The following is a 26,642-nucleotide window of genomic DNA, read 5'->3' on the forward strand; positions in this document are numbered from 1 at the left end:
CATCCAGTGCTGTTCTTCAAGAAACATCAATGTAAATTGCCTAATTTGTGTCCCAGATACATATGACAATTTCGATTTTGCCAAGATTAAATCATGTCTGAATGCAAACAACAGCAGACTCCTCAGGACCTACTTTTGCAAGAGAATCTATGAACCCAAGCACTGGAAAGGAGAGGGAGGGAGGATGTTTCTTAACAAGGCTATACTTGACCAAGTGGTGATTGAGATTCCCAGGACAGGAAAAGCTGAAAGCTTGTGATGCTGGGTAACAGGAGATATATTTCTTCTTTACCTTAAAATCTTAGTTTACATAATTAGTATAGTGCTCTAACAGTCAGGAAAGGGGAGTCGCAGTAAGACTACTAAGGCTTGTCCAGTTCTAATATACACTGTTGCACATTCACGTGGCCACCAGTGGTACTTTCAAGGGAGATTTGAGTTAAATGATGAGTCACCACAAAACTCTAGATGTGAAAGTGACCTCCAGAGGTGAGACATGACAACCACCAGTGGGATCTCTGGTAGTGCTTACTTCAATTACAGAGTCACAGAATGGTTAAGGCTGGATGGAACCTCTGGAGATCATTTAGTCCAACCACTCTATTCAAGCAGAGTCCCCTAGAGCATGCTAGACAGGACTGTGTCCAGATATGTTTTGAATATCTCCAGAGGAGACTCCACAACCTCTCTGGGCAACCTGATCCACTGTTCTGTCTCTCTCACAGTAAACAACTTTTTCCTTATATTCAGTTGTATATACAAGTATACACGCACTCATATACATATATATATACATATATATATATATATATATATACATACACACACACATACATACACTCACACACATATTTACACACATACATACAGGTGGAACTTCCTGTATTTCAGTTTGTGCTCATCGCCTCTTGTCATGTCACTAGGCACCACTGAAAAGAGTCCAGCCCCCTCTTCTTGACACTTTCCCTTAAGGTATTTGTAGACATTGGTAAGATCCCCTCTTCTTCAATATATTGAAATATATTGAAGAAGAGAAGATCCAGTCTTCTCTTCTCCAGGCTAAACATGCCCAGCTCTCACAACTGTTCCTCATAGGGCAAATGCTCCAGCCCTCTGATCATCTTTGTAATCCCGAACTCTCTCTAGTAGCTTCATGTCTCTCTCGTACTGGGGAGCCCAGAACTGGACACAGTTCTCCAGATGTGGCTTCATCTGAGGGGCAGGATCTCCTTCCTCAACCTGCTGGCAACAGTCTTCCTAATGCACCCCAGGATGCCATTGGCCTTCCTGGTCACAAGGGCACACTGTGGCCTCATAGTCAGCCTGTTGTCCTTCTCTGTAGAGCTGTTTTCCAGAAGGTCAGACCCCAGCCTGTACTGTTGTATGGGATTATTCTTCCCCAGGTGCAGGACTTTGCACTTGCCCTTGTTGAACCTCATGAGGTTCCTCTCTGCGCAGCTCTCCAGCCTGTCCAGATCTCTCCAAATGGCAGCACAGCCCTCAGGTGTATCAGCCTCTCCTCCCAGCTTGGTAGCATCCGCAGACTTGCTGAGGACGCACTCTGTCCCCTCATCCAGGTCACTGATGAAGAAGTTGAACAGGATGGGACCCAGTACTGAGCCCTGGGAGACACCACTAGCCACAGGCCTCCAACAAGACTCCACACCACTGATGATGACCCTCTGAGCTCTGCCTTTCAGACAGTTCTCAATCCACCTCACTGTCTCCAAAGTCTGGCAGCGCACCTTGCCTCATTGGCTCCACCATCTCATGTCAAAAATTTATCATCAGTGCTCTACAGAAACCTCCTGGACTGTTTGGGGCTAGCTGTGTTGTCCTTCCAGCAGATGTCAGGGTGGTTGAAGTCCCCCACTACAATCAAAGCCTGTGATCATAAGGCTACTTCCAGCTCTCTGTTGAAGACCTCATCAGCTTCCTCTTCCTAGTCAGGTGGCTGTAGTAGACATCCCCAACAGTGTCACTCATGTTAGCCTGCCCTTTAATCCTTACCCATAAGCTCTCAACTTGCTCTTCATCTACCCCTAGACAGAGCTCGATGCGTTCCAGTTGCTCTCTCACATAAAGAGCAACTCCACCACCTCCCCTTCCTGGCCTGTCTCTCCTAAAAAGCACATAGCCATCCATGGCAGCGTTCCAGTCATGTGAGCTATCCCACCATGTCTCCATGACTGCAGTGAGATCATGGCCCTGCAACTGCACACAGATCTCCAGTTCCTCTTGTTTATTCCCCATGCTGCGTGCGTTGGTGTACAGGCATTTCAGAGACATAATCAAGCATGCAGGTTTACCAGGAAGAGTGCAAGAGGATCCCCCATAGCCATGGCCCACAATCACTTCCTGGACTACATGCTTCCACTGGAGGCATCCTGATGTGAGCCACATCCTACGCTTGCCTGTGTGGCACCTGTCATCTGGGCATGCAGGGACAGTGTTAGGAAAACCAAAGTCAAATAAATTTGAAAGTGGCAAGGGACATCAAAGGCAACAGAAAGAGCTTATGTCTCCACACTGCATTAAAAGGCTGAGGTGGGCAAAGTAATGACAGCGAATATCAAGAAGATAGAGATATTCAGTGTCTCCTTTGCCTGTCTTCCCTGACAAGTTTTTCAGGCCCCTGTACCTGTAAAGAGTGTTCCAGGATGAGATGAACACTAGTATTGCAAGAGGATTGAAGCTGGGCTCTTTTGAGAAATCTTGACCTCCCTGTTAAAATATGCAACTCAATAGACTCCATTGAGGGGTCCTGAAAGAGTGAGGTGACAAGGCTGCAGTCTTTCATCTTGGAAAGGTCACGGAGATCAGGGGAGGTTTCCAATCACTGAAGAAAAGGCAATCTATATTCAAGAAGGATTACCCAGAGTAATAAAATCCTTTCTTTGGTCCATGGGAGAATTAAAGGGCAAGTCCTGTTGGGAAACATTTGCCAGCACATGAAGATGATCAGGAACAGTTAGCATGGATTTGTCAAGGATAAAACATAGGTGTCATGAAAGTGTCATAATGTCACCCAGAACAAGAGTGGGTAACTAAGCATAATGAGCCAAGGCTGACAGGACAATGCAAACAAGAATAGAGTGTAATGAGCCTTGGTACATGCCATGGATTAACAAGTGACAGAACAACATCTGAAACTTCTGGAAAGGTTTAGCATGATAACATTGCTGTCTGGTCTGACCAGCAGCCTGTGCTGACATCTCGCTATCAAACCTCCCAGTAGTAGATATTGGGTAGGGAAGAGGTCACTGATAGGTGGACATTCAACACTACCTAGAAGCAGAGGACATGAGGTGCAACCACTAACATATCGGTGCCAAGCCCCTGGCGAGTGCCCAACACAACAAGCAGCTGGAGGGTATCTTCTGCTCTGGTCTCAACTGAACCAGCTCCCTGTCATGGTACCTGTGGCATGTCACAGTTAACTAACTTTGTGTGTGTGTGTATGTGTGTGTGAGAGAGTGTGTTTAAAACTCTTCCTGGCACAACCCATCCCTAACTTGGTCCACTTAAACAGAGCTTAGAAGTGTCACATTGCCTAACGTTCCTTTCTTTTCCTATAGGGCCACAGCTGGCCCATCGGATTAATTCTAAAATAAAATGACTAGATCTGTGGATAAGGAATGAGTAGTGAATGTTTTCTACTTTGCTACTTTGACAAAAGCAAGGCTTTTGACAGTTTTCATAGCGTCCTTATACTGAGGTTCAGATATTAGTATCTGAATGGGTAAACAATTAGATGGGTGAAAGAACAGTTGAGGGCTGAGCTCAGAGGATCACATCATACTCTGCCGAGAGGCTGATAGTAAGTGCAGTACAAGAGGATACTCCTTTACTCCAGGACCTGTCCTGTTCAACATCTCTATTCAGTGGCATGAACGAGCAGACCAAATGAACTTCATTGTTTTCAGATGACACCGAATAGGGCAAATGAACTTCATTGTTTTCAGAAGACACCAAATAGGGCGACCAGTCAACATGCCAGAGGGCAGAGTTACCATCCAGGCGACAAGAGAACAGGAGGAAGGAGCCCACAGGACCTCAGTGAGATCTGGCAAGGACCAAAATGATCCCTGTCTGAGCTAACAGAGTCCAGAAGAGCCTAGAGTGTTGTAGGCTGAGGCTGCGGGCTGGAGGTAGCTCTGCAGAGCAGTCCCAGGGCTGTTGGCAGGGAGCAGACAGGGGACAGTGGTTAGAAAGTGAAGAGGACAGATATTGACTTAGCATAAGAAAAAAACAAAATCACCATGAGGACAGGCCAGCAGTATAGCAAGACTCAGAGAGGTTGTGTTGTCTCCATTCTTGGAGATTTCCAAGACCCCACTGGATCAAAGCCTGAGCAACCTGGTATGAACTCAATGTCAGCCCTACTCTGAGAAGGAGGGTTGGACTGATAAGCTCAGCTGCTGTCTGGCTAGAGTGACTGTCTCATTCTGCGCTTCTGCTCACTTGGACTTTGGCATCTCAAGTCTAGATGACTGCTTCTGTTTCTCTTGTAATTCCTCTTAAAAATGTTCTAGTTCAAAGTTCTAGAAATACACAATTCAAGCAGTTGAATAAACAAAGCATGTGATGAAATGTGTGCCATTAGTTCAATAGCCAGAAGAACAAGAATATTAGAAGAGTAAGAAAGATGAAGCAGGTGTTTGAAAGAAATGTGGATGAAGATAAGACCTGAGGAAGAGACACAATTTATTCAGAAAAGGACAAGAAGAGAAATAAAGATCAAAGGTTAATTTTAATCATTCTTAGTACTGTGATTCATAAATGACTGATGAAATTGGCTGTGGGTCTAGGTGACAGGGAACCATTATATTAAGTGCAGGTGGCTAACTGAGCACTACTGTCACACATGGTTTTACTCTAGTATTAATGTTTGGTGAATCATACCCTGCTTAAAGCTGGAATTAGTTCAGCAGGGTTCAGTGGGGACCAAGAAAAGTGGCCACAAAGACCCCAAACATGAAGTAGTTTGGCAGAGGAGAGATATTATTCAGTGCCCGTGGAAGGACAGGTAGTAAGGAATGCCTCAGGACAGGTGTTTGCAACGTAACTCTAGAATATGAAAATGGACCCATGGAAATTGAAAAGGATAGTACACTGCAAAGAATAAAGGAGAAAGAGCAGATCTAGAAGCCAGAGAAACAGTAGCTGACATTAAGGATGAAAAAAGAAATGTAAGTGCCTATGATTCAGAAAAGCCCAAATCATAGATCCAGTACCACTATGCTGATAATTTCTTCCTAATGATGTGGGAGCTTGTGACAAAGAAGTCCTTAATTTCGGTTCGATATACATTCTTCAGTGAATGCTAATCAACATGCAGTGTGGGAAAACTTCTCTCTGTAGTTCGAATAGCCAGCCTCATTTTTCCCTCTTGGTTCTCACACGTGAAGAGATATTTCTTCCAAGGTATCTAATGAAAAAGTGGAAGCTGAGGGGGGAAAAAAAAGAAGAAGAGAGAAATAAACTTTAAAGTATTTAGACCGTCAAACCCAGGACCTTGACATTTATTTATAAATGCATGAGAGTCATTTGAAAATGTGCCGGTAGTGCTGTTACCACCTTATATATGCCATCAATCTCTGCGCACATATCAGAATGCCTTGCTCCTTTGGAAACTTGAAAGTGGGATGGTTTATAAAAAAATTAAAAAGTTGTTTCATTTTTTGCTGCAATAGTTTGGTCATTAGACACAGTTGTTTTCGGACAAGTGGCCCAAGATTGCCTGGTTCATTTCACATAAAATTTTAGATTTCCAAAAAAATAAAAAATAATTAAAAAAAAAAAAAAAGGATTTGAAGGATTTGTTATCCTGTGGTATGCTCTTGCTTACAACACTTCACTCCTAGTAGTCCCACACCTGTTAAGCACAGCAATGGCCCAGAAAATCCGTCATGGCCGGGCAGGGTCCAGGCAGACTGGGAAGCCATGTCTGGGGTTCAAGAGAGGATGAGGGTTGGCGTGGCACGAGCCAGGCGCAGGCACACCTGTGGTGCGGCTGCGACGTGGCTTGGGCAGGGCTGTGATGAGAGCCATCACAAAACCAGACTGCCCTGGGAAGGAGGGCAGCCCTGGACCCAGAGCCTTTATCCACACAGGAGCCATCACGTGCCTCAGCTCAGCCCTCTAAACACCTTAACCCAGCCCTGTGAGTGTCTTTACTTAGCCCACTGAGGACTGCAGCTCGCCCCCAAGCACCATCACTCGGCCCAGGGAGCACCAGAGGGATGGATGCACTCAGGGTGCTGCCAGAGCACAGGTGTGCTCAGGGGGCTGCCGAAGAACGTATCAGGGGGAGGGGTATGCCAGGTTTAATGGAAAGGCTGGTCTTACCTACCTGCCTTTTAACGTCCCTTGGGGAAAATTTTGCAGCCTCGGTTGCTTTCTTCTTTGGGGGATGTCGAATGTGTGTGTGAAACGAGCTTGTTTGCTTAACTCTGAACACAAAAGCCTCATTTAGTAAGGAAAAATGAAAATGCCTTTTCATGCTTTCCAGAATATACACCACAAGTAATGACACATCTCAAAAATACAGGCATTTCAAGTTGAGGTAAAGGTCCTACAGGACAAATAAGATCCAGTGGCAAAAATCTAACCCATCCGCCGTCTCTGGAAATCCCTCTTATGAAAAATGCTAGTATAGTTTAAAAGATAATCAGTAGAATTACCTTTCTTCAGTATTCTTCTCCTGACAACTTGATTTACTTTCTAGAAACCTTCTTTTAATTGACTTTTAATGTAGTAGCTACTGCTATTACTGCTTAAATGTAGTAGCTATGGTAGAGCAAAGCAAAAATAGTTATTTTTGTTAAAAATAATGTCAATCACTTTATTAAGCACTGAAACTACACATCATGTACAGAGAAAAGAAATGTCAATTTTACATCCAGCTATCTGTCATGATAATTTTTCCTAATGGAAATGAAAAGGAAAAAAAAAGGCTTTTCATACTCTTCTTTTTAGTATTTTTAGAATCTAATAAATTAAAACTGACAATATTTTATTTTATTAAATAACGTATATAGTTTCATTCAGGAAAAAGATGCTTTCCCTTTCAGATTCTGCTAGTTCAGAACTGAGTGTGTTCTAATAAATTGCTGTTTTTTACAAAGAAAGATCACATGCAATAACTAGATTCATACACAGACACAGTTTTCCTAAACATTTGTGTTCTGAGAGAGGTGCTTAGTTAGAGAAAGCAGAAAATTGGCCTTAACTCATTTCCAGAGTTCTCCCTTTTCACATAAGTGACAATTCATTTTTAACAAAAGCGACATGATTTGTTTCTATCGCGAAGGAATAAAAAAACTAAATGGAATCCAAAGTAATTCAAAGCTGCCTGTGTAAAGTGGCTTATTTTGTGAAAATATTGACAAATGAGGATATTTAGAAGGAAAAAACAAAAGTGAAAGCAAAACTAGCAAAAGCCAACAACAAATAAAAGAAGCTAAGATATTTAAGGGCTAACCTAGATATGCAGGTAATGTTAGTCATGGGTCAATAAAGCAAAGCCAAAGATGTGGCCATTGAGAGTTTCCAAACTCTCAGAATTTCAAGACTATGTTTACAAGCACAGCCGTACTTGCATTTCAGATGCTTATGCTTCCAAATTGCCATTTCATCTGTTGGTAAATTCATCCACCTGACCACTCCAGTATTCAATTTTCACGAGCAATTGCAGCCAGGATGTCCTTAAAAACATTATCACAACCGAACACACAAATAATGGCAATGTCACTAAAACTTCCTGTGCAACTTAAGCTTAAAAAAGTCCGATTTTTCTAGGGCTCCTTGTGGCTTAAGATTGGGCAATAGGATAGCTGTCGGAAGGCATCATAGTTAAAAGAATTTGTAAGAATTGGGCAGTCAGTAAATGGCATAAGGTAGCTGCTAGAGAACTAGTGGTAGACTGCACAGTTAACAGAATAAGATAAGACATAATTGGCACATCAGCTTTTATCATCATTGAAACCCAAAGAGAACGACCTATATTTTCATAACATTCTCCAGTAGGTTCAGTAGTAGACAGTTGTTAAAACCCATGTGGCTGCAAAGAGGCCTGCTTATTATTAGTACCATCAAGGTAAATGTCTATATAAGGAAAATCATGCAGACTAGTTGTGGATGTCTAGTATGTTAACTAACTCTCTTTTTAGAGCTTTTAGTCTACACAAGAACTAAATGAGCCAGAGATTCACATGCTGACTTTTTCCTTATAATTTGCTTATGCAGACAAGCCGTTACTAAACACAGACAGTGAAACACAGGTGCATTGCAGACAATCTCCGAAGTCAAATCCTTTCCAGCTCAGTAGGGTAGCAGGAACCTCTAAGGGTGTGAATATCAGAAGAAAGACTAAAAAGGGGGTTGCATATCCCGAGACTGTGCAGTAAGATTTCCAGCAGTATCCCCAAGGGAACAGCTGGGGGCACAGAATGGAAATAATGTTCAGCTACAAGACTCTAGGAGTCCTCTGAACAAAATCTGCAAGCGGTGGCAATGGAGATTTTACAGAAGGTGGCCAGTATGTCTGCTATTATGAGGTGAAGTTTTCTGGTGCCAGGCAATCCCACACAATTTCTTTAAAAAAAAAAAAAAAAAAAAAAAAAAGGTGCCTCGTCTAAGGAGCAGGATTTATCCCTCCTAAGCTTATTATGATTTTGCTGTGCAGTGTTGAATATTCATAGATCAAACTTGTGCCATTCTTTGAAGTGAAAGTTGGTTTCAAATGAAATCTCAAGAGATTCTTTAATAGCTCTGGTTTACCTTCTGATATGATAACGGCAAATTTATGTTGCATGTGTCCCAACTGACATGTGTAAAATTTCCCAGAAGTTATGTTAATATGTTGTCTTGGTGCCAGTTAAGATGTTTCAGTCTTTCTTGGCAAAATGTTCTTGCTGTAAACCATTCTTGCCGGCAAGTATGGGGATCTAAAGGAGAACAAGTCCTTGAACAATGTCAGTTTTACTCAGGGAAGCATTTTGGATACTTTTTTTTTTTGCTATTTTTTCTCATTTCATTACCCTTCACAGCACCAGCTCAGAATTTAGCATTTGAGGACAGTCCAATACGATTATTCTCTTTTATTCATATTGTTTATTTATTTGTTTATTAAAACAAATAGTTAAGCAGAAAGCTGTAAGTTTAAGATTGGAGAGTTTTATTTTATGAATAACATTTCTTTGTTTCCTAATTCGGTCTGCTCTTGAGAACAACATTTGAACTATTAAAAAAGTCTGTCAAATGTGAACTTCCCAAGTGTTCTTTGTTTTCAAACGAAGCTTTCTTTGCAAATTATAAAACAGCACCTTCACAGTTGTTCTGTTTTGAATTCAAGTACTTGTCTCTGACCTTTGCTAAAACTTGTAAAATCACAAGGAGATAAGCATGAAAGAAATCATGTGCTGTTGGAGTACTTAAAGTCCAGGGAAATGCACTGAAGTAGAAAGGGGATTAGTAGGAGACAGAGGGTGAGGCCAAGACGTACTGTGTTGGTAGAATGAGGATTAGTAAGCAGACTGAAACAGGAAAGAAATTAGCACTGCTTATTTAGGGGTAGGCAGAGCTACAGAACATGCAAAGATAGAAAAGGATCTTAGCAGAGCAGAGGTACCAGAAACAGCGAAGAGGTGCCATTCATGAGGATTTGCAGTTTAACTTTTCAGTGGATCTGGCATCAAGAATAGTAAGGGGGCACAGAGAGGGGAATGCTAAGTACAGAGCAAGACATGGTAGATAAACGCAGAAAAGAAAGGCATGAACTGAAGAAAAACTTAGGCTGAAGTACAGGTGCCGTAGACAGGTTTTGCTGTTTTGTGGTAGCGAAGTAAACCTGCCCGGCAGTGATACCATAGGAATGAACATGTGGGAAGTACTCAGAGGTCAACGAATAGGTACAGCTGCAGGTGGTTACTGCCCTGACTACGAGGCAGGGAAGGACATGGGACTCGGTCATCAGAGCTGCTCGCTTTTCAAGACCGATCATGAAAGGAGAGAAGTGGGGTGGAAGGGGTGGTGTGGCAGTTTGTATCACCCGCTGCTACTCCTCTCCTGCTCTCTGTATCCCTAGGGCTAGCCAGAGCTGCTGCCTGCCCCGAGGCTGGAGACGCGGCGCGCTGACCCTCGGCTCTCCGGCGACCCTGGCTCCTGGGAGCGATGACTTTGCGGTTGTCCGTGCTGCTGCTCCTCCTCTCGCCACTGCTCCCGAGCCCTGCGGGAGCCCAGTTCCCCCGCCAGTGTGCCACAGTCGAGGCCCTGAGGAGCGGCGCCTGCTGCCCAGACTATTTCCCCGTGCTGGGGCCGGGCACGGACCAGTGCGGCGTGTCCACGGGGAGAGGCAGGTGCATGCCGGTGATGGCCGACTCGCGGCCCCACGGCCCCCAGTACGTACATGACGGGCGGGACGACCGTGAGCGGTGGCCCCTGCGCTTCTTCAACCAGACCTGCCGGTGCAACGGTAACTTCTCCGGCTACAACTGCGGCTCGTGTCGTCCGGGCTGGAGCGGACCTACCTGCAGCCAACCAACCAATATAGGTAAGAACATCGGAAAGACGACCTGAAAATTGACTCTTGGCCGTGTCTTGTTGTAAGTATACTTGGAATGTTTGATTTCCTTGAGAGATAAGATGCCCCTTATGTTTTCTGGGGGGAAATGCATGTTGCAATAGAAGTCATTAAGCTGAACCGTTTAGCTTGTGTACCAACAACCTATATTTACCACTAGTTAAAAGGGAGGAGAAGAGCAGTGCAGGTTTGGTACCAAGACTGTTGAAGAATAGAACATATGCAGTTTAAATATCTATATTCTTTGGAATTACTTATGAGTAAAATGATTTATATAGACATAAACGCACGGTTGTATGTATGAGAATGTATACCTAGACACCATGATAAACAGCTTATAAACACTTTAAGCACAAAAGTAGTTATTTTGATTCAAAATCCCTTAATATAGCTCTAGCCTATGCACCTGGTTTTGTAAATTTTTACTTGCATAGTTATTATCAAAGCCTTCAAAAACCTTAACTCATGAACTATATGAATGAATCAGTACAGGGACTCCCTAGGCCTTTCTCAGAGCTCTCCTGTTTCACTTTAATCCAGAATATCAGTATACAAATATCTAGATATATTTGAAATGCTCATGAAGTATCTGCAGGACTAGGAAAAATACAGAATATTGCCAGTAAATTGAAAAAGACCAACAGACTTGAAAATATATCTTTGTTCTTAAGTCAAAGTCATTTGAATTAATAAGATTTCAGTGTTTATTAGGGGACGTTTAAATGTGTTATTGAAAGCCTATAAAATCTATAATCCCTAAATGAATAATGCATTCTTTTGGCATGAGAAACAACAAGTATCTAGCATGAACATGCAGTGCTTCTTGCAGAAATAAAAATCAACATTCATTATTTTCATCAGATGAGTAATGCTAGTGACATGTTCCAACAAGGGTTAGCAAAATAAAGCTTAATAATTCAACAATTTTACATTCAATTCCTAAAAACCTACTGAACCTAGGGTGTGGGGAAAGACCTTGGCACTTTATTTGTCCTCTGAGCTCTCAGAAGCAGGCTAGAAAGCAGAAAGTATTGCTCATGAATTGGATCAGTTATGTCAGGTTCCACCTTCTGCTGATCTGGCCTATTCTCATTAACAGTGATGAGAACTCTGAAAAATAACCAAGAAAGAAATTTTAACATACATAAGTTTAGTAAAGTAAATCTGAGCATAGGCAAAAAACAGCTTTAGCCAATTTTCTGGGTCATGCAAGAGTGTTTTTTACTCTTCTCACTAAATTCCTATCTGCTCACTAAAATGCTAAGGAAATTAGATTCATTATGCACAATATGAGTTTAAATATAGGAAAATAGCTTCTTATTTCACCTTATATTTCCAATAAGTAAGTCACCTACACTGCCCATTTATAAAGCTAGTCTCAGCTCTTTAGACTGTAGAAATAATTACAAGATTACTGTTGGTATATACAAATAAAATAGCTGTAAAATGTAGTTTGGCATCTTCAACCCTTTTAAATTCATATCTAACCTGAATAATAGTTCCAATTTTGTTGTTCTTGTTGTTGAACAAATATTTTTAAAAAATGAAAAGTTTAAGATGTCTATGCAAGTCAAAATTAGATGGCTATTTTCAGTGTACAACTTAACGACAACAACAACAAATGCTCAGTCACCACTGCTGGCATATCAGTTAAGCATTGCAACAACAGAAAATTACACAAATCAAAATACAGAATTCCTAGGTGAAATTCAGCCTTTGGTGAAATATTTCTATAAACTTCAGTGAAGCCAACATATCACCGACTCTATCCACTTTCCTTTATATAGTGAAATATAATTTGCTTCTACACTTCATGCTAATTCATGCTAGAGATCTGTTGCTTCTCATATCAATAGAATCTGTCGCTCATTTGGGAGATTATGGATTTGACAGTATTCCTTGTAATGAAAATGGGTGTCTGTTGAAGAATAGCTATGAGGGCTTTTATCTGTGGCTTAGCCTAAATTTAGTTTGAAATCTTCTCAGTCCAGATGACAGAGTACTTGACTGGGACTGAGGTGCCATGGACTCCATTCTTCTTCCAGATATACTGGTACCTCAACAAGTCATTTTCCTTCCTTGTTCATCCCTTTCTCCATCTGTAAACCGTAAATAATGATATTTTAAAGCTCTTTGGCACTTTACTGCTAAAAACTTACGTGTACAAGTACCAGAAGGGAGGGTGTCAAGGGGACGGGGACAAATTCTTTTCAGTTGTCCCATGTGACAGGACAAGAGGTAGTGGGCAGAAACTGAAGCACAGGAAGTTCTGCCTCACCATGAGGGGGAATTTCTTCCCTGTGAGAGTGACGGAGCACTGGCACAGGCTGCCCGGAGAGTTTGTGGAGTCTCCTTCTCTGGAGATCTTCAAGGCCCGCCTGGATGCAACCCTGTCTAACATGCTCGAGGTGACTCTGCTGAGCAGGGAGGTTGGACTGGATGATCTCCAGAGGTCCCTGCTGATTCTATGATTCTATGAAAAGGACTAGGACGGGGCTACTGTTAATAATAGCAGGTAATGACTTTTAGGAGAGCTGTTGTACAGCACAAAATTCACAATGTACTGGTGAGTTCACCATTTCCATACAAAGATTCAAGCACCAGCAATGTATTTTAGAAAATGTTTTCAATAAACTGTCAAGATCTTTTCTTCTTAAAGTGTTATCACAAGAAATGCTAAGTATTCTGCACAAACTTCTGCCAGGTTTCTGTAACTAAGAACTGTCCTTTTTATTTATTTCTTTGAAAGGAACAAAGAATAATTTGTAACAATCCTGAGCACTTAAAATGTTCAGGGTGCTGGGTTTTATTTTTACCCTGCCTAGCCTTTCTGATAGTAAGTGACATTTTTAATTCATACTTAGCAGTCCGTGAATCGTCCCAATAAAAATTGGAGACCTGCCTGAAGAAAGAGACTCACTTAGAATTAAAAGGAATAAATACACCAGTCTTACAAGATCAGACTGGACCATCTACTGCTTTGTTAACATCTTCTGTATCCTCACAGTTAGGAGAAATCTTCTGGACCTGAGCGCAGAAGAAAGGAGGCGTTTTGTGAATGCTTTACACCAAGCCAAGGTGACAATCCACCCTGACATTGTTATAGCCACGAGGAGACGTGAGGAAATATTTGGACCTGACGGCAACACACCACAGTTTGAGAATGTCTCCATTTATAACTACTTTGTGTGGTCTCATTATTATTCTGTGAGGAAGACTTTCCTTGGTACAGGGCAGCAGAGTTTTGGAGGAGTTGATTTCTCTCATGAGGGACCAGCTTTTGTTACTTGGCATAGGTACCATTTGTTGCAGCTGGAAAGGGATATGCAGGTAAAACTTACTTTAACATTGAGCATTTAACATTGTGTTCATGTGCTTTGTACAGTTAAAACATCTTTTGCCCCTATTGCAGTAGAGAAAAATATTTCTGGTCTTTCTACCTGTTGAAATAATTCTTGTTTATTTTCAGTATCTCAAAAGATGTAATAAACTTAATAGTGGGTTTAAGTCTTCATCATTAATATAGAGATGATAAAAATAACATTTGAAACAGTCATTGAAAATAAGCCTTATCTAAGTCATCTTTAAAACTTAGTACAAATTCTAAACTTTTTAACAGAAGACATTTAATTAAATCAATACAAATTATTGCTAGTATTATTTTTAATATTGAAGCCCCAACTCTTGTTTAAGTTAGACTAATCAAAGTAGTACATATTCTAAAGAAAAATAATACACATGTGGCATGTGGATTCAAAACCACATTTCATTTGTATGGTTTGTGTAACTCATCAGAAAAATGAGTGATTTGTGAAATTTTATTCTATAAACCAGAAGTTCTTGCCCTCACCCCTCTTTCCTTATGTGAATCTGTTCCTAAAAGGAATAGATTACTTTATCAATTGTTGTTCTTAAAGCAGAGAAAGTTTTGAAGATTGCAATTAAATATTCCTTGAAATCACTTGAAATATTTCCATTACCTCCAATGGCATTAAATCAAATTATCTTCAAAAACAAAATTTCCATGGACATTAGTAACATTTCTTTATGTGGAAGCCCTGAGGAGTTCTAGCTCTTCGTAGTTTAATAAATATTCTTGTTTATGTTAGCAAACTAGATCACAGATAAACTAATTTGGTTGGCCAGCAAATCCTGGTTTATGAACATTAGAAATCAAAGGATACTCCAGAATTGTTCAATTACAACCACTAATGACAATTTGAAGGGCCAATTTTCTTTGTCATCACATCTGTTCAGTCATTCAGCAACTGGCTTACTTAATTATTCTATGTGCTACAAAGGCTGCTGATGTGGATTGACAGTAGGAAAAAATGGAAATCAGTATTAAGTAATGTTTCTTACTAATCATGGCTTCATGGAAGATGTACTGTAGGTGGTCTTATTCATGCGGGGAGCCCAAGGCTCAGTTCAACAGTCTGACTCTCAGTGCTGTTGAATGGTTGAAGGCAACAAAGTGAAAAACTACAGAAAGCTTTTTCTTGGATTGCATAGATTTTCCATAGCTTTCCTCCCTCTGTGAAGCAGAACTCTGTCTAAGGCTTATAATGTTTTTAACCATTTTTGAAAATCACTTCAGCAGTAAATATTAAACTTGTCTAGGGAAAACCTACACTAACATCACATTTATGTGGTTTAGAATATGCTGCAAGACCCCACTTTTGGACTTCCCTACTGGAACTTTGCGACGGGGCAAAATACCTGTGATATCTGCTCAGATGACTTGATGGGAGCTAGAAGCAATTTTGACATCTCTCTTATCAGTCAGAACTCCATCTTTTCTCAGTGGCGAGTGCTCTGTGAAAACATAGAAGACTATGACACATTGGGAACTATCTGTAACAGTAAGTATGATGGAGAAATTTCTTCTAATAGTAAATAAGTAGATTACATTAGAACACAATGATTCCAGCCAAAAAGTCTTAAAGTGTTTCTGAATATTCCTGACCCAAATTTCATATATCAGTCTCTTAGGTGGGACAAACTTTCATCTCTCTTGCACTGAGGCACCATGCAGCTAAATATCTGATCAGAACTTATGACACAGGAGGAGTTAAACACTTTGACTTTCCTCCTTTTGCAGTATCTATACATCACTTGTGCCATAAGTATTTAGACCTAGTAATGTCAGTTCTTAACTGAAGCTTAAGTTTTCTTCTAACTTCTCCATTTATTACCTTCATGATATCTGCTTCAAAAGGGACAAGATATAACACCAGCTGTGTTAACTATGAGGAATAGCTTTTGAATATGAAGAGAACTGAATTCTAGAAAAGGTACCTCAGCTGTAAGAACTGCAATTCCTGAGACGACTCTCACATATTCATCACTCTCAAGCTTTAATTCAGCATCTCCATAGAGATAGAGGGAAAAGCACAGTGCTGAGTTAGTTGCCTACATAATCAACTATATTTGTGTATTCCCTTCCTGAGCTACACCAAAATTTTTGTCCTAGGTCTTGTCAAGCAGTCACACTGAAGAACTACAGCAAAATTTCCCAGATCACTTACATGCAGCAGAATCTCAAGTTCCAGTGAGAAGCATCTAGATGCTTTTTAAAAATCATTGCTTCAGCAGATCCAGCACACGAGACAGTACCAAGATTCAGATTCTTTCCCTGACACGAGAACCTGATCTGTTCTTTCAGTTTAAGTGTCACCTGTGAGGGTTTTTCTTCATCATTAAACCATTAGAAGGATGCCTTCTGTGGCTTATTATTTTTCATTCACTGTTGTTTTCTCTCTTCTCCCTACCCCCAGGCACTGAGGGTGGTCCCATCCGAAGAAATCCTGCTGGAAATGTTGCCCGGCCTATGGTACAGCGTCTTCCAGAGCCTGAGGACATTGCTCTGTGTTTGGAAGTTGGCGTATTTGACACTCCTCCTTTCTATTCCAACTCAACAGACAGTTTCCGTAACACAGTAGAAGGTAGGTATGACAAACAAAAGTACCTGGATAAAACTCCAAATAAGCCAGGGAAGCAGGCTAGCTTATCTTCTGTTGAGAAATAAGAGCTTGGAGACAATCTGCTGGACACAGAGAATGCATTGTTCTTGCTAGCTTAATATTAGGTGGAAATAAGCTTTCTTAATTTGTGTGAATTACTCTCTATAGCTTATGTTTGCTTCTAAAAGACATACAAGTCTCAAAATTCTGTCATTGGAATGCTAAGTAGAAACTTGGTGCAGCTAAGATCAGCCCCTGAATACAGTAATAGGTTGCTGCTGCTGAGAACAAACTGCCCTTGCCTGTGGAATGATGCAGATATGTTATCATTCTTAAGCCAGGTAAACAGGTGTTTATTGTTTATTTAATCTTGTATCTGGATTAAAGTTAAAAAAAAAAAAAAAAAAAGAAAAGAAAAAGTAAATATAGGCAATGCTCACTGAAATTGTATTGAAGTAGTAGTTGAACTCGGTGAAAAGATTAACCAGGGAGTACATCAGCTCTTTTCTATTGGACCATATAACTCTATTCTTCCTCTCTAAGCTCTATACATTTAAAATGAAATTTTCAGTCACTGGCATTCCACATGCATATCCAAATACAGAAATCAACCTGCATATTGGATCCACAGTGTTCAGCCAGTACTCTGCTGACATTTTCTGCATTTAAATACTTCAGGCTTATTTCCAGGCAAGACTAGTACCCCCCAAAAAAGATTACCAAATGGCAGTTCAGCTCCCCATCAGACCTCCAGTAGATCCACTAGCTCTTCTGAAGCAGCATCAGTCATAACAGGGGATGATCTGATTCATTTTGTCTCTCTAGGAGAACAAAATCAATAATTTGGATCAGCCTTTAAGTATATATGAAAACTTTGGATGCTTAGTACTTTTGAAAAATGGGCTATCAGTATGTCGGTGTTATGAGTTTACCTTTAGCTTTAGCAACCTTACTGTGTGAACTTCTCCCTGAAGAGTTTGGCCAGAGCTTGAAAACACGGGAACATTTCATGATACTTCAGATCATGACCTCCTGACTTCAGGATTTCCAGCTGGTGGGTGCTAGCAAAGTTATGGAGGTAATGTGCAATGAGAAAGCAGGGCACATGAAGCTTTCTGAAGTGTGTTGGCAGTAAAAATGGAGAAGATGTGTGGAAAGATAACAGTTGGCCTATAAGAATAGATGGCAACATTTTCACATTTATGCCAGTAGTTAGAAAATGCAGGCAGCTATTTTCAGTTATGCTCAGAGAGATATATATCCTAAATATACACCTTTACTCTCATGTTATGAGGCAGTATATTTTGGTTAGCATCATCCTAGCAGCCTTGCACTGCATATTCTTAGCATTCTCCTGTAAAAGCTTTTTTAATCTGAAATTTATGTGTGCTAGGGAAATAGCAAACACATCTCTCAAATGCCAATAGGCAGAGAATTAGCTACTCAGTTATGTAAAGCAAGGCAACAGAACAACATGACAGACTTTCAGGGAACGAAGTATCCAACTAGGATTGCAGTTCCTAAATAAAATCTTCACTGTGATTTTCTGTGTTCCTCTTTGCATATATAGGGTACAGTGATCCTTCGGGGAAATATGACCCAGCAGTTCGCAGTCTTCACAACTTGGCTCATCTATTTCTGAATGGGACAGGAGGGCAAACCCATTTATCGCCGAATGATCCCATTTTTGTCCTCCTGCACACATTTACAGATGCTCTTTTTGATGAGTGGCTGAGAAGGCACTCTGCTGGTAAGACGTCTGCATGAACACAGGAGGGATTGGCAGCCCTTGATGTTTGCAGCCACAAGTACTTAGTTGCTCCTTGTAGGACAGCAAGATATTCCTAAGGTTAGGAGGGAAGATTGGAATTTTTAAAGTTAGTAAAGTTACTACAGACTGAGTAATAACAAGCAATCTCTCTTCCTCATCTAACATCAGTTGACATCCATTTCCAAGTAGCTCTCTGTGAAGGGACTCAGCTGGGGATGCCAAGTATAATTGAAAAAAATAAGATCTTCAAAGTCACTGTCTTTTGTAGAGCACACACAGAGTAACCATGGGAGCCCCAAATTCTTCATGGTCGTTCAGTCACTGTGCAGACAAAATATCAGTGCTTCTTGTCTAATGAGATTAAATGCATATCCTTGCGAGTCATTCTGACCACCTTTGTGTTTTACTACTGCCATTCTTCATTTCCACATCCATGCAAAGGATAGTCTCTGTTTCTGTCCTTGTCTTTTTGACTTTGAAAAAAAAAAAAAAAAAAAGGAGGAAGGAAAGAAGAAAGGAAAGGGGGAGGCAGGCAGGCAGAACGGCATGAGGAGAGAAGGCTTTGCACTGGTCTGCACAAAGCAGAGATTGTGTTCCTTTAGGACAATCCAGCCCACCCCTCCTCCTCCTACATATTGCAGCTGTTGTTGCACAACAATTTCTTTACATAGTTTCCGCAACCTGCAGCATGGACTTTCCCACACAAACCATCAGAGAAGCAATTGTATCCCCCTGTGGTATTTACGTGATCTGTCACAAGCTTTTGCGTCATCTTACCAAAATGGAGTTTTGGAGGATTTGGGGAGGGGTTCTTTTTTTGCTTCAGCTGACTTTCTTCTGATTCACCATAAAATTGCAAAAAGCTTCCACTGGAGTTCATATCAGCTGCCCTCCTGAACAGCATGAGAGAAGTCTTCATCACTGCTGAATGAACAAAGCCAGATGATTGCAAAAAAGTTTAGAGCTCTCCATATAGGTATTTTTCCCTTTCTGCATTAAAATAAAAAAGTCTAACACAGGTCAAAATTTTTTAAATACTTGTGATTTTTTTTCTTTCTTAAAAAAAAAAAAAAAAAAATAGGTAGAGGTATCATTAGTGAGTTTAGCTTTCAGAAAGAGCTGAGCCCTCCATTCTGGATTTTTCCATACTAGAGAACCCTAGAGAAACAATTCTTCTCTTTGAAGGATTTTTGAAAGATCCTTTCTGAGTAGGTTAGGAATATAACAGTAGAGGTACTCAAAAGCCTGACGTACTGTTGGCATAGAAACATGAAAAAAGGATTTTGATTTTATTTGTTTACAGAAGTGTGCTTTGACTTTCCAAATTAGATATCTCAACATACCCACTGGAGAATGCCCCTATCGGACATAACCGGCAGTATAATATGGTGCCTTTTTGGCCTCCAGTTACCAATAATGAAATGTTTGTAACTGCACCAGAAAACCTGGGATACAGCTATGAAGTTGAATGGCCAGGTAAACCGTTAAACCTAGATATTTCTTGTTTTCTCATCATGCTTTTCTCCCTTTAGGCTTATATTTCATCTAGCAAGTTAGTTCAAATTACACTAACAAAATTTGGTACCTTTGTTAAGGTCTTTCTCTTTTCTTGTCTGACTTTCCAAATTACTTGTTTTTGGGATTTAGTACAGATTCATTCTGTTTCTCCACAGAGTTTCCAATATCCACTTCAAAATTTGGAGAAGTTCTCATTTGAATCTAAACTTTGCACAGATCCTTAATCCTGTATCATATTTCTTACGTCTTTAGGGACAATGCAAATCCCTCACAAATGAGAGAGTGTAAGAAAGCTTTGGGCACATTTCTATGTGATAACAACAGAGACTGACGTTTTCTCCTATTTTGGAACAAATACTATCAACCAAAAATTTCAGCTAGCTGTACTTCGTGACTCATTGAATAATGATGTGCACTGAGCTTTGATTTGTCCCTCCAGTGTTTCACTGTAGACTTGATACTTACTTTTAATAAGTTTTCTTCGTGTTTTCTCTCTTATAGGGCGGGCTCTCCGTGTTACAGAGATGATAACTATTGCAATAGTGACTGCACTGGTTCTCATTGCAATTATTTTTGCTGCTGCTGCATGTATTGTACGTGTTAAGAAAAATAAAGATGAGCTGCATCAGCCTCTTCTCACTGACCAATATCAACACTATTCGGATGATTATGATGGCATACCAACACCAAACCAGTCTGTTGTTTGAAGAGATGGTTCATTTTGCATCTGACTGGAATTGTTTATTTTGCTGTATTTTATAAATGGTGGTCATCCATCTGCTTTAAAATAAAGAGCATAAACTGTCAGCTGTCTTGACATGTTTACTTCACATTTCACCATACCTAGGTACCAATAAATCACCTTCTGAAATGCTAATTCTGTGTTAATTTTAATAGAATTTCATTAATTCTTCAGGGCTCACCTCCAAGCATTGTTCATTCATATTCCTGTAAAATCTAGTAAAAATTAGCAACTTGCTGACAGCCAAAGACTTTTGACTTTATTGTCTAGCATTCTCTTTGAAAATACGCTTCTGAAAAAATAAGGTCAAATCTAAAATGGGATAAAGCTGTTGTGCCATTGAGCAACAAAGTTCTTAAAAGTTTAAAAGTTAGCCACTTCAATTCAGAAGCAGCATCCAAAATACAAGTCAGACATCTGAGTGTGCTGACTGGAGATGTGTTTCAAAGTGGCCAGGCAGGGAGTTACAAGGGAGTGCTGAGGAGAACGATGTCTTTTAAATTTAACTTTGCTCACAGAGCACATTTTTCATCACATCATTGCTTTTAGGTGTCTGTGGACTTTGATTCACTACCAAGAACCCACTCTTGCATCTGGACACTTCAGCTGTGCATTCAAACACAGCTGCCTGAAGGGCACATTTCTTTGAAAGTACTGCTGGCAGTAGTTCACTTTTTTTTTTCTTCTCTTTTTTCTTCTTTTTTTGGGAGGAGGTTCTTCTTTCTGCCTTGCTTTCAGTATCCCCAGCAAGGAGAAACCTTAAATCCCTTCTCTGCTTCTGAGGGAATTTATACCCATATCTCTTGCACTTTGAGAGAACGCCCTAGGCATCAAGCTGTAGCACAGACCCAGGAAAATAGTAATATGCAACTGCAGTTAAATCTGTGCTGCCCAAATCTCAAGATTTATGAGCCAACAGGAGAGCAATAATCTGCAACCTGCCTTTATAGATACAGCTAGGGCCTGAGGACCTCTGGCCGAAAGCCTCACCTCCTCTGTCTCCTCATAACTGGATACCAATCAATCTGCTGGTCTCCTTCCTTCTTGATTGCAAATTAGCTGTTGTTAACTGACACGCAGGGATGTTCCTTGGGCCAGACCACCAGACCCCCGCTGCGTCCTTCTTGTCAGACTACAAAGTCAGGCTCCCTCCTGCCCTCTTTCTGTCTGACTGCAGCTTCGACAGAAACAGTAAGTAATTTGTACTCACTCCTGCAGCCTGAGGCAGCTCTTCCAGACACTACCAAGAAGAAGCAAGAGCCGCCTGCCTTGTACTCCCAGCCATGCCTTCCTCATGCTGTGCTACCCCCGGAGGTTTCAGCTACTGTTAGGCATGCTCAAAACACACTTGCTCACTTGCAAGGAGAATCATAATTTATGCTCTGAGGTTGATGTAAACAGGAAAACAGGCACTCACCATTCAACTCAGCTTATCTAGGATGGAGCACAAGCAGCAGTAAAACTTAAAACATGTAAATTCTATTTAGCCAGAAAACTTTCACCTGTGATAAGTAGGGCACAAAAGCAAATTAAACAAAGAACCTTCAGGTTACACTTCTGGATTTACTTACAGCCCAACTAATTAGTACAGCAGGTACATAAGCAGCAGCTTAGATTTCGACTTAAATGCTTGTTTCTGCCATTCTTGCTTGTACTGAGTAGTAACCTAACAAATCATCCACTTTAGTGATTTCAATGGATTAAAGCAGGGTGATTCAGTGTACTTTGGATTGGGGTCAGGAGACCTGAATTTTATTCTTAGCTCTGTTGCTGACCTGCTAAATGTCTTTAGTCAATATATTTTCACCTCTGTGACTCATTTTATTCATTTATAAAATAGAGATAATAGAGCTTCCTTGGTAAAGTGCTTTGACTCTGCAGATAAGAAGATGTACTTCTGTACATCTGCCTGAGAGCAGAAGGAAAATGGGATGGCAAAATCAGATCTTGCAAAGAAGATTTTAACCATTAAAGCAGTGTTTTAATCCTTAAAGCAAAAGGTTGCTCCTGTCCTGAGCAGCCCATACGTCTTGCAACTCAGGAAAGGAGCAGACCTGCCTGCCAATTACAGCTGCCACACATAAATGAAGGAGGCAAGGTGGATTTTGATAAAGACTTAAAAAGAAAAGCAGGTACAGGAAGAGAAAAACAGAGAACAGTATTTGTGACCCATCCTTGATAAGCACCTAAGAAGTCCTTCTGTCTTTGATCACTTTTCACAGCACTACTCTGAGCAAAGTCTTGTCTGAAAGTTTTCTTGGTGAAAAACTTCCTGCCTTTCATTGAATCTGATTGATTAATTGATAATTGAACAAATCCCTGAAACAATTTAAAGAGGAAAATTCATTTAGGCCTGAAATGACAAAACTCTAGCACATGAGAAAATCAAGCAGAATAAAGCTACCCCAGAAAATAGAGTATGTGATGAGTATAGGATGAGTATAGGCCTTTTCTTGTTATGTGGAGGCAAGGACAGGGAACAGAAGTCACCAGAGAGGAGGAAAAGTGAAAAAAAAAAAAAAAAAAAAAAAAAGAAAGAAAGAAAGAAATAGAGAATATAGTAACTGAAAACTCCCACATACTGAAGCTGTGAGGAGGTTTATTCCTATAAGGGCTGTAATACAGGCATCTCTAAAGAAGAGCTGGAAATAATGAAAGAAAGAATAGAGCTAACTTCATGTGCTGAAGACTTTCAGATACATGCAGAAAACAGCTGTGACACAGAAAGCAAAGTGTATCATTAAGGAAAAACTGAAAGGAAGCTCAGATTTACACGCAAGCGGTGATCTCTGTGACACTGTCAGATGGAAACTCTGGCATAAATAGAACTGCATAATTTATGTAAAATTTGTAAATGATTGAATAAACATAGATAATGATGCTAAAAGCTTGGAAACCCATGGATAATAGACTTTTTTTTATTTCCTCCAATACTTATTGGCCTAATAAAATGTCATATTGTTATTGTCTGGACTGAGTTGGCATGACTGTCATAAATAGTGATTTTCTAGGTCTTCTATGTCTCTTCTACAGCTGAGGATGCTACTGAGCTTTTCAGTTTACTTACCTTCTTATTCTCTAACCATATCTAAGCCTTGGCTTTTGAAATCAACTCCATTGATATATTTTCCATTAAAAAAAACAGATAAGTAGACCGCAAACTTCAAATAAGGAGGCAGTAATTCAAGATCCTCTCTAAACAGTATTAAACAAATAAAGGTTTTAAGTCTTCAAAATAAAAAAAATATATATATGTGGTCAGGAAATATAGAAATAAAGTGAGAATTGGCAAAAACATTGTGTATTTGAACTTGAAAAGGAAATACTGAAAATGATTCTTTGACCATGTAAATGAAAATGCAGTAAATGTAGAGTCAAAATTAGCATGATCCATATAAGTTTTTCTAAGTCAGAGATAGTCATCCTCCATTTTCAGTAGAATGACCTGTGTTGATCTTCTCTGGAAAGAGATAACAGGTTATTGGAATGAGAGTATAGAGTTTGCCTAACTAAAAAATTTATCTGTATCAAGAAAGCAAGTGATTTCTGCCCTAGAACTTTAAAAATTACACAGGAAATTGTAAGAGGGTTGAATAATTTTATCTAGTCAAAGTAACATATAATTGAGAGCAGTAGTATTTTATGGAGAAGAGAAAGGAAAGTAAAAAATGATCTATACAAGTTAATTAATTTAGACTCAACAGCACAGTGTAACAGTCTCCAGAATAAACTGCAAAAGAACAATTGCAATCAAACATGGCATGGATTTATCAGAGGTAGACCATGCCAGCTAGCTTGATAGCTTTATTTTATAATTTAAAGATTTTATTTAAAATTTGTTTTGATCCTGAAGCTCTTGATAAAGTGCCAAATGTATAAGTCTGAAAAGACAGGAATCAGAACAGGGACTATAAATTGGGTGGGGAGCTAACTAGAGAAAAAATGATGATACAGAACTGAAAGAAGTACCAGGACTGGAGGGAGTTTTACTGGCAGATTTACAATGGCTGATTCAGGCTTAGTCAGTTCTTTTACAAGAGATGTCGATACACAAAACAGCAATGCATGGAGAGTCATTACCCATACTGTAAGAGAACACAGACAAGGGTGAGGAAAATGCAGAAATAACTTATGAACTTTAAGACTTTAAGAAAGAGACGAATGGCAGAGTTACACATAGTACTGTTTCTCCTCTTTCCCTACATCTCCAGTAACAGGAATTTCTACTCCTACATGAAAATCTTCTGGTAAGGATTAAAAATCTCTGCAGTTTAGTTTATTGCAGAAAAACTTATCCTGCCAAAAAGGCAGTCAGTTATACAATGAGGAATCGTTTGTTCAATAAATATATATTCTTGAAGTTAAAACTGTTTACCTACAATAAAGGAGCATGAGTTAGTGAAATAGAAGTTCCCTTATGAATTTGTATTCCTTCATGAAATAAAGAAAAGACTTTCAAAGAGAGGCTGAGGAACTTGGATATTGGTGGGAGATTAAGCAGTCAAGTTAACTTCCTTTTAGTTGCAATAAAATCATAATTTGCACAAACACCTGCTTTGAACACAGAGATAAACCACTTCTGGTAATCTAGAGAAACATTTCTAACCTCTGAAGTGTTGCCTTTCTTATGTTTGGAAGGTGTAAGCAATACTGAATAATAATGGCTTTATGTCAACATATAACTGGAATGACTCACAAAATGAGATTTGTTGTCGAAATGTATTCATTTTGTCAACTTAACACTTTTTGTTGTCTTTTAAAAAATGTTTCCTAGCTAAAAATGTGATTATCAAAAGAATAATTTGGCAAGGAAGCTTGGTTAAAACTGAAAGTTTAATTTCAAAAAAAAAAAATGAGTAAAATGTGTGGATCTTCTCTCTCAAAAATGAATTTTAACTTGAAATCTCATTTCAATTCCAATTTAGAATGAAATTTCTGGCCTCAATAGATGCTTTATTTGGGTACTGCTCTATGAAGAACCATAAGTGGAAATAGTATTCACGATATGTTCTTTCCAGTGCTCATTAGAGAGAATTAAAATAGGAGAATTCCAACTAAAATAAATCTTGCACTGATTTCTATGTACATTTTCAAATATACAGCATTTTGTGGGTTGTTTTGTCTCATCATGAAAAAAACCGTTCTTGATGTCTACAGGATTTTAAGTAATCTGCTTCCTGTTCCAATCACGTGCATCTGTTTTCCCCTTTTGCCCCTCAAATGCTGGGGTGAGGGAGGAAATCTAAATAGTAGATTACTGCAGTAAGCTAGGTTTGTGTGCACAAACTTACTGAGTGTAAGACCCTTGTCAAATATCCAAGCATGGATTTTGGATTTATTTATTTTTATTTTTTTATTTTTTTTTAGTAAAATCTCCTCCAGAAATAGGACAAATGTCCTCCTCCTGTCAGTGCTCCTGTTCAATAGAGGGGAGACTCCTGGTACTTTGCACAAACCAGGAAACTACATAACAGCTCTCTGAAATATCATGAAATTAAATGAGGCTTAATATAAGGTTGGACTTGTTATAGAAATTCTGCTTAAGAGGTTTTTAAGCTGTCCAAACCACCTCTCTGTTTTCTATTGGTGTTAAATTTTATTTTGCATTAATTCAGAAACATTGAGAGAAAAGTACTGATACAGATAAAAGTCTTTGGTGCTGAAGCAAATTCTTGTAACAGAAAAACCTAGAGGGAGAAAAGGGGAGGCAGAGAAAATGCTTGTTTAGAAGATGAAGGTTGTGTTGTAGCTCAAATGGTCTCAAGCTATAAGGCTTGAAGTTTGCAGGAAAAACAATATTTCTCTCTAGACCACTAGAGCATGTATCTGAAAAAAACTCTAAACAATATCACAGTACCTAAGGCCTCCAGGCAGAATTTAGTCTCTCTGTAACACTTTCCACAAATCAATAAATAGGAATGATTCTCAGTACAAGCAGAGATAAAGACAAATAAGATCAAGTGAAACAGTACCAAGTGACTGAACGATTACATAATGCATTAATCAAAAGTAAAGATGCTGATTTCAACTGGGCTTTGGGTGATAAGGGATCATCAATACTTC

General features: G+C 39.7%; 1 protein-coding gene across 1 annotated transcript; it reads left to right on the forward strand.

The window, feature by feature from the left end:
- Nucleotides 1-10,176: 10,176 nt before the first annotated feature.
- TYRP1 (tyrosinase related protein 1) lies at nt 10,177-20,544 on the forward strand. Its single transcript, XM_062599761.1, has 7 exons — nt 10,177-10,555; nt 13,593-13,915; nt 15,243-15,447; nt 16,363-16,530; nt 18,119-18,298; nt 19,649-19,795; nt 20,339-20,544. The coding sequence occupies exons 1-7, from the start codon at nt 10,177-10,179 to the stop codon at nt 20,542-20,544; spliced, it is 1,608 nt and encodes a 535-aa protein (XP_062455745.1).
- The last annotated feature ends 6,098 nt before the right edge of the window (nt 20,545-26,642 follow it).

The sequence above is a fragment of the Rhea pennata genome, chromosome Z (genome assembly GCF_028389875.1).
Source record: "Rhea pennata isolate bPtePen1 chromosome Z, bPtePen1.pri, whole genome shotgun sequence".
NCBI classification, from domain to species: Eukaryota; Metazoa; Chordata; class Aves; order Rheiformes; family Rheidae; genus Rhea; species Rhea pennata.

Bases quoted from the DNA above. Each gene is read 5' to 3' on its own strand.
- TYRP1 (XM_062599761.1), top strand. From the start codon at position 10,177: ATGACTTTGCGGTTGTCCGTGCTGCTGCTCCTCCTCTCGCCACTGCTC. The intron at 10,556-13,592 runs GTAAGAACATCG...GTATCCTCACAG, and splicing joins CAGCCAACCAACCAATATAG to TTAGGAGAAATCTTCTGGAC. The intron at 19,796-20,338 runs GTAAACCGTTAA...TCTCTCTTATAG, and splicing joins CTATGAAGTTGAATGGCCAG to GGCGGGCTCTCCGTGTTACA.